At 52.3% G+C, this 12211-nt stretch overlaps 5 protein-coding genes across 5 annotated transcripts; 3 read left to right on the forward strand and 2 right to left on the reverse strand.

Moving 5' to 3' along the window:
• Positions 1-211: 211 nt before the first annotated feature.
• CCOS01_04337 (uncharacterized protein) lies at positions 212-370 on the forward strand (the record flags this gene model as incomplete). Its single annotated transcript, XM_060452519.1, has 1 exon — positions 212-370. One exon carries the CDS (start codon positions 212-214, stop codon positions 368-370), a length of 159 nt encoding a protein of 52 aa, XP_060316477.1.
• Positions 371-4876: 4506 nt separating this feature from the next.
• Positions 4877-5059, forward strand: CCOS01_04338 (uncharacterized protein; the record flags this gene model as incomplete). The annotated part of the gene is made up of 1 exon (XM_060452520.1): positions 4877-5059. One exon carries the CDS (start codon positions 4877-4879, stop codon positions 5057-5059), a length of 183 nt encoding a protein of 60 aa, XP_060316478.1.
• A 238-nt stretch (positions 5060-5297) lies between these two features.
• CCOS01_04339 (uncharacterized protein) lies at positions 5298-5456 on the forward strand (the record flags this gene model as incomplete). The annotated part of the gene is made up of 1 exon (XM_060452521.1): positions 5298-5456. A coding segment is annotated over one exon (159 nt), but the record flags the coding sequence as incomplete, so codon positions are not given.
• A 1330-nt stretch (positions 5457-6786) lies between these two features.
• Positions 6787-8132, reverse strand: CCOS01_04340 (uncharacterized protein; the record flags this gene model as incomplete). Its single annotated transcript, XM_060452522.1, has 4 exons — positions 6787-6892; positions 6937-7544; positions 7668-7874; positions 7935-8132. 4 exons carry the CDS (start codon positions 8130-8132, stop codon positions 6787-6789), a joined length of 1119 nt encoding a protein of 372 aa, XP_060316480.1.
• A 1459-nt stretch (positions 8133-9591) lies between these two features.
• On the reverse strand, positions 9592-10561 carry CCOS01_04341 (uncharacterized protein; the record flags this gene model as incomplete). Its single annotated transcript, XM_060452523.1, has 2 exons — positions 9592-10376; positions 10534-10561. 2 exons carry the CDS (start codon positions 10559-10561, stop codon positions 9592-9594), a joined length of 813 nt encoding a protein of 270 aa, XP_060316481.1.
• Positions 10562-12211: the final 1650 nt, after the last annotated feature.

Genomic DNA, 12211 nt, shown 5'->3' on the forward strand with positions numbered 1-12211 from the left:
GCTTTCTAGCGGGGAGAGTAGAAGAGCGTGCGGCGTGCCTCGATACGGATACCATGCAACTTGCGAGTAGCACGAGAAAAGGCGGCAGACAAGGGGGTCGAGGAGACCAGGGTGTTTGTTCCATGCCCATGCCCATGGTGGTTGGCGAAGTACGATCCCGAGAGAGAGCTAGGGAAAGCTAGGGACCACGAGGATTACGAGGGCGCGGACCATGTTGGGATATTGCATACGATGGCGTTCGTTGGCAAGGGAGAGGAAGCAAAGCCAGCGTCTGGTCTATGCCCACTACGGAATTCCACGCGTGCGGGAGACGGCCTTCACTCCGGCACATGATGGATCACCCCATGCAGCCGGCTTCTCAGCTAGGTAGCAAGCTCCCTACTGGCGAGGCATCTGGATGGGGAAGAGGTCGGTTGGCGTTTGTAATGATGAACCGTGGTCCATGGGTCAAGCGTCCGTCTCCCGGCATGTCCCAGTGCGGCAAAGTGAGATGCGATATGAGGCGGGATCCAAGTTAACGCGCATCATGTCGAATCCACTGGGAGTCGCCGGCCGAACACCCTCTTGTCTCCATGAATGGATTTCATTTCGGGTTGGTATGCGTAGGAGAAAGTGACGACGGTGTCCGTTTGGTCGCACAAAACGTGTCACACGCTTCCATCTCTCTTGTCTTGGTGTCTGTACTCTATGGTTTCGGGCATGGTACAGGTTGCGCTGTAGCAGACCAGAATAGGAAACAGTGAAACGAATGGCACGTAGTAGACCCGTTGGAAAACGACTCTCGATTACTCAGTCATGGCTGGCCTTTGTCGCGATACAATTCTGAATGGCTCCGTTGCAGTGGTAGCGATAGCTGTGATGTTGCGCTGTCGGAGCAGTGTAAGAAACGGATGGAGTTGAGGGCCAAGAATAAGCAGGTTGGAACGCTAGGAATAGCAACGGGGGTTCGATTGCGGCGATAGTGTGCACTGTGAGAAGTGAGAAACAACGCCAAACGGAGCCAGGAAGGAACGAAAAAAAGTTACCTTAGTCAGGGCCGCGAAAAAGGGTTAGGTTGGAGCGAGTGCAGAAAAAGTTTGCGCCTCACACGTCCAGGAGGTCTTGGCTGTCTGTGTTGGGGTTTGGTCTGTGGAGAGTTGGATGGGGGCGATTGAGCAATGTTGCATCGCGGCCGAATCCTTCGATGAAGCGGGAGGGAAGAGGTGTGTGTGCGTTTGTGTGATTGCGTGTGTGGGAGAAGAGGAGAGGAGACCGGAGGGAATGGAAGATGAGCAGCAGAGTCAGAGTCAGAGTCAGACATTGGAGATGGTCAGAGGTAAGGAGTACGTACTCTTCCATTAGATGTTGGATGACGGGAGATGTTGGATTTGGGAAAGAACGAGGGAAATGCAAGACAAACGAATGGGAGGCACTTGAGCAGCATGACCCACCAGGTCACGATCACGCCTGCCTTCATTTTGTCTTCTCTTCACGATGATTTAGAGTTCCTTCCCGGTCCAGCAGGGACCTGAACCTAAGGGAGAGCAAGACAAGGAAAGCGCGCCTTCACTGGCGTCCCGTGACTCCTCTCCTTTCCTTTGTCGATCGGTTGCTGCCTTCCAGAAGGAGCGCCAGAAGACATCCCGCCCACCAAGGTAGATACGTACATCGTAAGCAATCGACCTGAGGGAAGTCACGCTCGACTCCGGATATCTCAGTTGCACCTTCTTCGCGCGAGACTGTGCTCCTCTCAAATTATGCTTCTTCCATGCCTCGCACTACTGCCGCCACCTGGTTGCAACTTGCGAGAGAGGGGGGGAACAAGCGACACCAAAATCGCCAGCGCCAATGCCAACACCAACACCACAAATCGCAAGCGTGGGAAAGGAACGCAGGCAGGCGGGCAGACGGGCAAGGATGGGCCACGCTGACCAGACGTCGGCCAAGTCGCCAAGACGCAACGGGCGATGAGTCTGCCAAGAAAGTGCTTGTGTCCTCCTCGGCAAGCCATCCCGTCACGCCAAGTTGCTCGGCGCTGCGAGGGAGTTGAGTAAATTGTCGCCGCACTTGACGACGTCGACGACAACTGAACAATATCAATGAGGCGAGGTCACAAAATGTCGTCAAGTGAGGTCGTTTCGTCGATTCCAGCAGAGCGGTTCGCGAGATCAAACGAACACGTCTGACACGTTTGACAGCTCCGCGAACAGATTTCCCCCAGATGATCCCCCATTGGATTAGCAGATAGCCGATCCCGCACTGATGGGTACTTAGGTGATGGGTGATGGGCAATGCCCGCCCAATGCACTAGCAGCCAGCCAGCGTCCGTCCCACCGTACAAGATGATGGGGGAACGGGGAAATAAGCTTAACGGGCGTTGTGGCCTGATACTAACAATTTAGCACCATCCGTATTACTGCCGACTACTACTGAAAAGAATACAATGTCTCTCATCTGTGTTGTCTCTTGGCCAATGAGAAATGTATCATGGGCCATGGTGGAGGGCAAAAATACAAGTGACAATGGAAGTCGAGGAAATTCGCGCACTGCTATCCGCCAATGGCCATGTACCTAAGTGTTGCAACTTTGGAACCCAGTTAGTTGCCCAAGCGTCAATACCTAGCAAATGGCACGCTACAAATACCTAGGTAGTACATTGGTGCGTGTGAGTGTCCACCAACCCGGACTACTGCGTGTCCATTCTTCTTCATCCCCGCGACCCTTTCAATTCCCCAGAGATTCTCAAGTCGGGGCCCCAGGATGGTCCGTCGAAACTGTCAAATGGTCTGCTGGCTCCGTATTACTTGCGCATTCCTGGCATGGCCACGATACTCGTCACCTTTGTGGGCGTCTAGTTGGATAGTCCGTCGGAAGGCAGTTCCACCCCTACTGTCACTGCCTCTGCCACTAGCTGACACTTGCTCCTTCCCTACCTTACTTCCTTCCTTCCACCGTTTCTCGATACCTCGTACCTTCCCCCGTCGCTTGTGAGGAAAATGACAAAGACGGTTCTTGGGAAGGCACGACCGGGGACAACCGGGGGCTCCCTCCGTCGGGCGCAACACCGATAGCGCCAACGTCTCCACTTCCCCCTCCTCTGGCCTGCGAATCTTCGGCCATCTTCCGAATTATTTTCTCACAACTTCACCACCTCTGCCCAATGGTATCTTCCGTATTCGCCCCCTCACATTCTCTGCATCACCGTTCCCCACGGGCAAATTTCCCCAATCTCTGTTTCCCCGGCCTCCAGATGTCAAATCTCCAGTCTAGCAGGTCTAACAAGGACTGGAGTCTGGAGTCATCCGCCTGAGATCGTTCTTCAATCCACCTCATGCCGAGTCATGCTGGGTCAAATGGCCCGAGGCCAAGGTATGGATACTCCATAGTCGCATCTAGGGATCCTCTCTGCTGGTCATCACCACCACCAACTGAACCATCCACGGGCTACGGTTTATCATGAGTACACGACATCGCAATGTTTGCCAAGACTTTGTACCCTCAGAAACCACGCCATTGCCTCTGACTTGCTTGCCGCCAACGGAGCGCCAGTCAGCCAAAACTCCTCCCACATCCCAGTCGCTACATCCAAGCTAATGTACCGCACAGAGCAATCATACCTGGACTGCTTCCAGAGAAGCCCAAGAGGCTGATAGCCTGATGCGACTTGCCCCGGCACTCGACCTCTCCGACCACCGCTGACCACTCACCTCACCTCACCGGCCACCGTCCCTCCTCTCGCCTCGACTTGCCCGCCCCTCGTCTAAACTCAACCTGGAAGGACGCCCGCCCCTCGCCGTAACGTGGGAGAGTCCTTCAACCACGTATCGACCGTCCGTAATCACAAAAGTGTCTCTCGACCGAATCTCGTTTCCCCGTCTCCCCATCTTCCCCACCTCTCCAACAACATCTCCCCCGTTCAACCCCAAACCCCGAGTATTCCTTGCGGAGAAGAACGGGTCCATCATCCTCGCCAAACCGGGCCCTTTTCGCAAGCGCAACAACACCTGGCCGGCCATGCGCCTGTCTGCACCAGTGCATTCTCCCATCACCCCACCTCCGTCACCACCCACCACTCGACTATGCTCCGGCGCGCATCCTAATCCTTACCGCAACGAGGCAAAACATCTGCAGGCGCATCTCCCGAGCGTTTCGAGATCCTTTCCAGCCTTCTGGCCTCTGCTCCGGCGAGCTGCCGCGGCGTGCTACCCTGGGTTTTTGGAATACTACCGTGCCCGCCGGCCGCTATCATCATACCATGGGAGATGCGCACCGAGAAACTCAAGATCCCACCGTGAACTTTGTCCGAATCATTCAAATTCGCCGCTCCCAAACGGCGGTGAGCCGCAAGGCCCCTTTACGACACCACCAAAGCGCCTGTCAGTAGAAGTTGAAAGTCCCCGATCTCTCAAACTCGCAACTTGTGCAGATACCACTGTACCTTCGGTCCAATCGGGCGATCTTGAGAGTCGAGGCCACAGCACCTTGGTTGACACCAATCGAACGGCTGCTGACGAGCCTCCCGCTGCCCCGGCCAATGTCTCACAGCTAAAGCCTTCCCCGGCGAGACTAAGAATACTTCTAGAAGCCTAGAACCTGGAAAGGCCGCACATGCTCGTATTTTTGGAATTGCGTCGCAACTAGCTTCCCAACCTCTTCACATGTGGACTGTGGTATTGATATTCCGACATTCATCGCTGGATATCGCCCGGTGGGTTGGTTCTTATCAGCATGTTTCGGAGCACCGCGCATGTTTGAGAACGCCTGGCCTGTGACACCCTGTCTGTGCTGCTTGCGACGCTGGGAATAGCTTGCGACAGGATGTTCCCACTCTGCTTGTTTCTGACAAATTCAGGGTCCGTCGCATGTGCTACGCAACGCATTCGAGTGCTAAGATTAGATGACAGTAGCAAGAAACAAAACGACATCAGTATGCACATTTGTTTCGCTTCAGGACATTGTTGTTGGGGTCCGACGTGTCCGAAGTGACGGTCCCTGGTCGAACCAACTTACAAGCAACCCAAGCTCCAGATACAAGAAACGCCAAGGCCCCCGAGTCCGTTTTCCCCCTTTCCTTGGCTAGGCTTTTGCTCAACATCAACAACGTGGCGGCTACCTCCTGCTTGGCAGCAGACATAACAAGACGGGCACGAGAATTCCTCGCACACCACTAGGCGCTGTGCCATGAATCGCGGCTCCGCTAATGGAGGGACAACCAAGAGGTCAACCGACTTGGCTTACGCACCATTGGCACGACCTGGGAGCTTGTTTGCTTAGCTTTGGTCGAAATCGTCTCCGACGATGAATCCAACCATACAAGCCACCTTCTCTTCGAGCCGCTAGCCTACCGAACGCCCGCCTGTAGATCGGTCTTGCTCCTGGGTCAGCCATTCGTTCCGGAACTTCTTCGTGGCCCCCAGCTAGGGCAAGGCTGCCATTCCTGCGGTGGCGGCTTTGCAGAGGCCAAGCATCAACATTGACGACCATCGGCTCCATGATGGGCCCGTCTCTACATTCCGAAGTATGTCGTTTGATGGATTTCTCCGCTCACTTCGAGATCCTGGGGATCTCGAAGGCCTTCTTGCAGATCCGGGGATATACGGAGATTGTCCTCCCTTCTCTCACCCGTCGATGCGGGGTTTAAGATCACGACTACATCAGCTGAAAACGATCACAGCCAGAACCCACACTGGCAAGCGCGGAAAGAGAAAAACCGAGCTTACGATTTTCCACAGTGAAGCTTGGCCCAATGGGTATTGTCTTGGCATCTTACGATGTTCAAAGAATGGGCTTGAGGCTGTGTAAGTATCTTATGCAACACGCTTGCCGTGATGCTGGTCTCTATCGTCTCTCTGCGTTCAGTCCTCATATTTCTCAACTTTTCTCTGCCGCTTTGCGTTCCTGAGACACAAGCGATTGGTTGTCCAGTGTCTTGCTCGATTCTTTCGCCTTGCATATCGCGAAAAATCGAGGGCGGAGCTAATCGGAGCCTTCCGGAGGAGCCGCCTCGGTCATGTACCTGGATACTGATGGTCCGCTTGTCTCTTTGCGAGAAGTTGTGACAATAAGCGAGATCAGTGAATAGGGGACATAATTTGAGTTTATTAGTTGGCACGAAGTCCTCCGATAAGTTTTCGTCTGGGAATGGGGTCATCTAGCCTGGTCAGCGACTGTCTTCTGAATGACTACGCCCCTTCCATCATGCCCTATCAGATTCTGCATTGCAAACAACGCATAGAGTACCGCTTTCCCTGGTTCAGGAACTTCAATCTCCTGGAAGGTTGGATGGTCAAATGTATTTGTGAAGGCGGCGTGTCCATACTCATAGTCTGGATAACCATGAGCCAGAATCAGTCCCTTTGCAAGTCCTACTACGACCCTACAACATCTGCTCCTTCGGGCATCTACAGATCCCAATGTACTACTTCTGCACAATATGTCTCTTCTAGAATAAGTAATCCGCAAGCAGGGCGAGGTCTTTGACAGGCAGTCTTGTAAGTTCATCGATTTATTTCATTTTTCTTTTTTGCCCAATCGTCACAAAACGAACACAAAGGAATCGCACGCTCGGTTTCGCGTAGTCAAATCATATGCCATAGTTATGCCATGAATTACTACTGCTAGTACTGTCATTGTAGCGCGAGCCTGCACCGGATATTTCCTCCACCCAGCCATCACCAACTCGACCGACCTCGAAACCCCTCTGGACACCTCAGAATCAGACGTGCTTGAGAAGACCGTTCCTCGAAAATGATTTAGCTTCTCAAGGACCTCAAACCATCAAACTCACGCCATACTCCATCAACTCACTCAATTTGCGTTCCTCCTTGTGCCAAGATGACGCTCCGACTCGTCGGGTCTCGATCCCCATACGAGCTCCTCTGTGAAGACCGCAGCGGCGTAGTCCGTCTCGTCGCTGCAGACGCATTCGCAGTTCTCTCCCTCTTCCTCGGCACGTACACGGCAGGCCTCTTCTCCCATTCCTGTCTACGACTTGCATCGTGATGCAAAGTCTTCTCAGCTGCCCTCCGCTGCGAAGAAGTCTCGGGCGCTGATAGACTGCGCTGTCGGCGATCTCCAGGCGGTGTTGCTTTGGAGCTTTTTGTCTTGCCACTGACTCCTTCTTTTCCCCGTGTGACCGTTCCTCTTGACCCGTGGAGGTCCCTCCATGGAGCTATTCTTTCAGCCCTTCGTATATGAGGTGGCTCGTCGTCACGGTCATTGTCGTCGAGGAGGTCCAGAGTAGCGAGCCATTCCTTTGCCTCGCGGGCGTGCTTCTCTACTAATGCGGCGCGCTTGAGATGAGGTCTCTGTGAAGCTTGTATTTCCTCAGCCGTCAGCACGCCGCCTAACGTTTCGTTCTCGCCCATGATGATACCAATACCGGACATGATCGCCACCAACGCGAAGTCGTCGTTCAAGAAGGGAGTCTCTTTTGCGTTAGGGGGAATGGCAGCGGAGTTGAGGAATCGGAATCCTGTTCCAAGGTACGGTCGCGAGGGGTCAATTGATATCATGGCGACTAACTCTTCGTCTACTTTGGCATAGCCTCCCCTTCCGAGATACGACTGTCGTGGAGCTCTCAGGATGCGAGTCTCGTCGGGCGTGCGTTTCCGCTAGAGAAGCCACCCGTCTGAAAGGCGTAGTGTCCGAATAGATAACCCTCGACTATGCCTCCATTCGAAATCGACATCGGTCGTCATCTCCGCCCAACAAGGATCCCGAAGACGCATCGTGAAGCGCCATAGGCCCTGATACCCTCTCCCGCGGATGATACGGCTGAAAAGCGAGCGGAAGCCCAGAGCGTTCCCTTGTCGACCGCGGTCTTCGTGGAGGAGGATCTTGGGGGTGTCGCTGGAGTTGCTTTCACGGCGGCGGGGGCGCGGAGGGAGGGGAGACTGCGGTTGTTCGAGGTGGACTTGCATGGTGCGACGGGTCTTCTAGCCCGGTAGGCTTACGAGGCGGTGGGTGAGATGCGCGATGATGGGCGCGGTGGAGAAGGGGCCTGCGTGGATGTTGATGCCGATTGCGTTGTCTGTCTCGGAGGGTTCGGCGTCGTGGGAGAGGTAGAACAGGGGGTTGTTTGCTGTTTCGGCGAGGCCCGAGTCGAAGATTGAGAAGATTGGTGGGAGGAGGCGGGGGATTGGGGAGGGCATGTTTCTTCACGTTTCTCTCTGTCCTTGTGTAGTTGGTAGATGGGTCGATTGCTCATGTTGAATGACTGATTGGAGGCTCCATGATGATATTTGTTGTGCTTTGATCAGCTTCCGAGACGGCTCGAATGAGGATGGAAATGGGTTGAGCCGGTGATACCTTGGGAAGCCTTCTTACCTGGGAGGAAGGTACCTAGGTATCTTAGGTACTCAACGTGTTGCAATGTCCTGAAGGCGTCAGTGTCCTCGCATACATGATCGATTCAATGCCTTCCGTTCAAATCCAAGTTTTCGTTGCCTGGATTGAGTCCTAGGAAGTTGCCACAAGGCAGAACCTGCAAAATGTCGTCCAGCCATCCTGTCAACGGTGCCGCTGTGGGGTTCGTCCGGCAGCCCTGCAGCACACCCGCACAATAGATCGAGTCTTCACGGTCTATGCGCGGACGTGATATCGAAATCCTTTGCGCATGATTGCATTATTGGCTGTACTTCAGCGATTCAGCCAATTCCGTCCTGTGAAACCCAACGTGACGCCCACCTCGGAAGCGGTCGGCCGACCACCTGCATCTGCTAATTGGAATCAAAAGGTACTCTGTTAAGAATCAATCATGCTACATATGAAGTCGGGTACCGTTTCCCGTCTACTCAGCTGTGATGAATCCGGGATATCTCCGAGACACAAAGGTATGGTGGCTAATCGGACGGCCATTGCCATTGCACGATAGGATATTGATCTAAGACATCAACGACTGTTAGGCGTCGAAGAATGCGAAGCCATTCAGCTGAACAATTGTCATGAAATTGCATCACGGTTGCCTCAGCCCTGTCCAGACTGGGTAGCAGGAATATTGGCATTCAAGCTAGAGTCATCACATATTTTGAACATCCCTCGGGTAAGGTAAGTGTAATAAATAAGTTGGGCATGTGGTATTGCCCGGCCCGGTTCCTTGAAGTATGAAGTTCGGCTTAAAAACCCCTCTCTTCTCTTTCCATTCGTCACTTCTTACTTTGCCCTGCTCTCGGGGCTTCTTCTCCCTTTCCACTTGCCTGGCAAAGAGCTCCCCGTCCCCAATCCACTCTCAGGAGAGTAACCGACTACAACGTTTCTTCGATAGACCAAGTTCGCCTCCACGATGAGAGCTTTATTTTTGATATTGGTTGGCTTGGTATCCAATGTAGCAAGCCAAGATTACAGCAGGGTCTTGCTAGGATGTGGCCAACCTGGCAACTTCCAGCAGACCTTCACCTTGTTCTCCACCAATTCTGCCAACAGCGTAGAGTTTTGCCGAACAACTTGCTTGGTGAACAACTCTCGTTCGTTCGGCGCGCTCTTCAACGACCAATGTTACTGCAGCAATGCAGGTATCGCCGCTATCCAGTTCACACCTGACAGCAACACTAATTGCAACATCTTCTGTCCCGGAGATAACTCCGTTAGATGTGGCGGTGCTGTCAGCTCTGCTCAGTATTTCAGCGTGTACGGCTTCAATCCCAGAGCCTCAGACTCTTCCAGCTCGTCCAGGTCATCGACCCTGACAACTTCCTCAACATCCACCGACACAGGTAGCACAACTACTACAGGAACGAGCGGTACTGATACCTCAACAACTCTGACCTCGTCATCATCCAGTACCTCGAGCTCCTCAAGCAGCGGGTCAACAATCATCGTTACAGACTCTAGCACTACTTCTCCATCTTCACTCGTCTCCACCTCGACATCCTTGACAAGCTTCAGCAATACTTCTACAACTTCAACGCAATCATCAACTACCTCTTCTTCGAACTTGGGAACAACTTCATCCACCAGCACCTCCAACACCGATAGCTCCAGGACTAGCACGGGGCTTTCTACCACCTTGAGCGTGAACCCAAGTGCGAGTTTGAACGCCACAAGTAGCAGCGGAACAACGGGCTCTTCCTCTTCATCCTTCACAGGCTCTTCCTTGACATCCGGGAGCACAGGAACGTCTACTTCTACGCCTTCCGCCACTGCCAGCACGACCAGTAGCAGTGGGAGCTCAGGATCATCCGTCATATCAAGCTCCACTACAGTCATTAATTCTTTGTCGTCTGTGACTTCTTCATCTACGATTCCTGGCTCTCCGATATCAAGCTCAAGTTCAAGCCCCTCGACATCCGCGACCACACCAAGCACTAGCCAGACGAGCATCCAATCGAGCACATCCTCTGCATCACAAGCTTCTTCCTCTGGGGCTCTGTCCACGTCGCCTACAATATCTTCAACCACTGGGATAACAAGCACTGCCTCAACTTCTCAGATTACTGCCAGCTTTGTTCTCACTGTTTCCGTCTTGCCTGCTGCCACTGCATCGGCTGGTTGAGTGATATGATGTGTCAAAGGAAAAGGGGATAGCACGAGACAAGCAGGGGAACGACAGCAAACCAGTTGAGTACCCTTTGGCGTCGGGCATCTGAAGAGAAGTCTTTGTGGCGATAATTAAACCATAGAAATGGGGGTACGGACAATTCATGTAATTCAATTTGTGTCACGAGTTATGGCACGCAGCAATGGGCATACGGAGTGTGGTAAAAGTGGCTTAACTATCAAAGTGGAAATAGACAAAAGGAAAAGGTCTATATACACGATGTCTGAGATAGACACGTGATTCAGCACGTGACGGGCACTTCGTGAGATGCGGTTACTATCCCTAATACGTGACAATTTGCTTGTATTTGAAGAACAGCACATTCTCAATAGTCAAACAAAAAGATATCACTGCTATGGCCTTGTTGTCCCTAGGCTTGTCGAGTGTATATTAGAAGCCGATCTTATCATTCTTACGTATGTTATCCATGCTTGATCATTCGAACCTTCAATTCTCATCGTTGGTACGGGGTCTATGATAGGTGTGGCTACAACATGCTTCGCAACGACATACGTTGAGCAGTTCAACCAAGTCAATTCCACTGAGATTGATTGAAGTAGGTATGTTTATTGATGTTGCAGTATTGCGCACAGAGGTAATGACGGCTTGAAACTGGACTAGACTAAATTCCACATAATTGAGAAAGTCGATAGGTATCAATAAGTACTTAGATTGGTAAAGGCATTGATTCACGAACTTTACCTAGAAAAACATGTTGTCTTGATGACTCTACACGGCCTAATGCTTGAACGAAGGGGTTAAGTCGCATTTCATGCTTTTCAACTGGCCATGCAGTCGAGTATTGCAACTTGAAGATGGAAGATAGTGTAACAAGATGTGTTTCCTGAGTAGTCACAGGCATTTACTGATGATTCGAGGCCGAGGGCTCTGTAAACATCATCAAGAGCTATGATATCCTTCAGGTCCCAGGAGTAGTTTCCTTGATCTTTCATACCAGCTATTGAGGATAATACATAGACCGTGACTTGGTATCGATCAATGTCTGTTTCATTCAAGTCGATATTGTTGGAAAAGCGCATTATTCCCCATATCTAGTAACGACCTTCTCCGTTCTTGGCGGAAAGTGACTTTGGCAATCTTTACTCTAGAGTATTGTATCCAGCTCCATATGAATTATTTTACAACTCCTATTGCACTGTTGTGAAGAGTTGTGTAGCGGGCTTTCGATTTGTCATCCAACCACAACCCAACACACTTGGTAACCAAAGACAACAGTCATTCAGCACAATAGTCGAACCATGGAGAGATTAACAAAGCAACCACTGACTCTCCGTTGCCATAGCATTATTCTCCCGCCGACAACAGTCTCCTCGTCGTCAGCGATCAACACGGGAGAATGTTCGATGGATCCCCCTGAGATGAAGGAAATTCCCCGATTTGATCCACACGTGCATGCTGTCTGCGAACCGGATCCGCCCCAAAGTTTCTCAGCAGCACACGGACCGTCGATGGCCCATCTTGAACAAGCCTCGTGGGAAAGGGACAGGGCCCAGGGGACCATGCATCGTTGGGCTGCGACGGGAGATTACGCAGTCTTACAACCCGACTCTACTGGGGGACGGGGGCTTCAAGCTCCAACAGCAAGGGGTTATTTGCCGCAGGTCTCGAATGTGACCAGTCGATTTTCTTTCTTCTACCTTGTTTATGAGAACCATGTGGATGAATGACTGGTTG

The sequence above is a fragment of the Colletotrichum costaricense genome (assembly GCF_030867565.1).
Source record: "Colletotrichum costaricense strain IMI 309622 chromosome Unknown Scaffold_4.1, whole genome shotgun sequence".
Taxonomy (NCBI): Eukaryota; Fungi; Ascomycota; class Sordariomycetes; order Glomerellales; family Glomerellaceae; genus Colletotrichum; species Colletotrichum costaricense.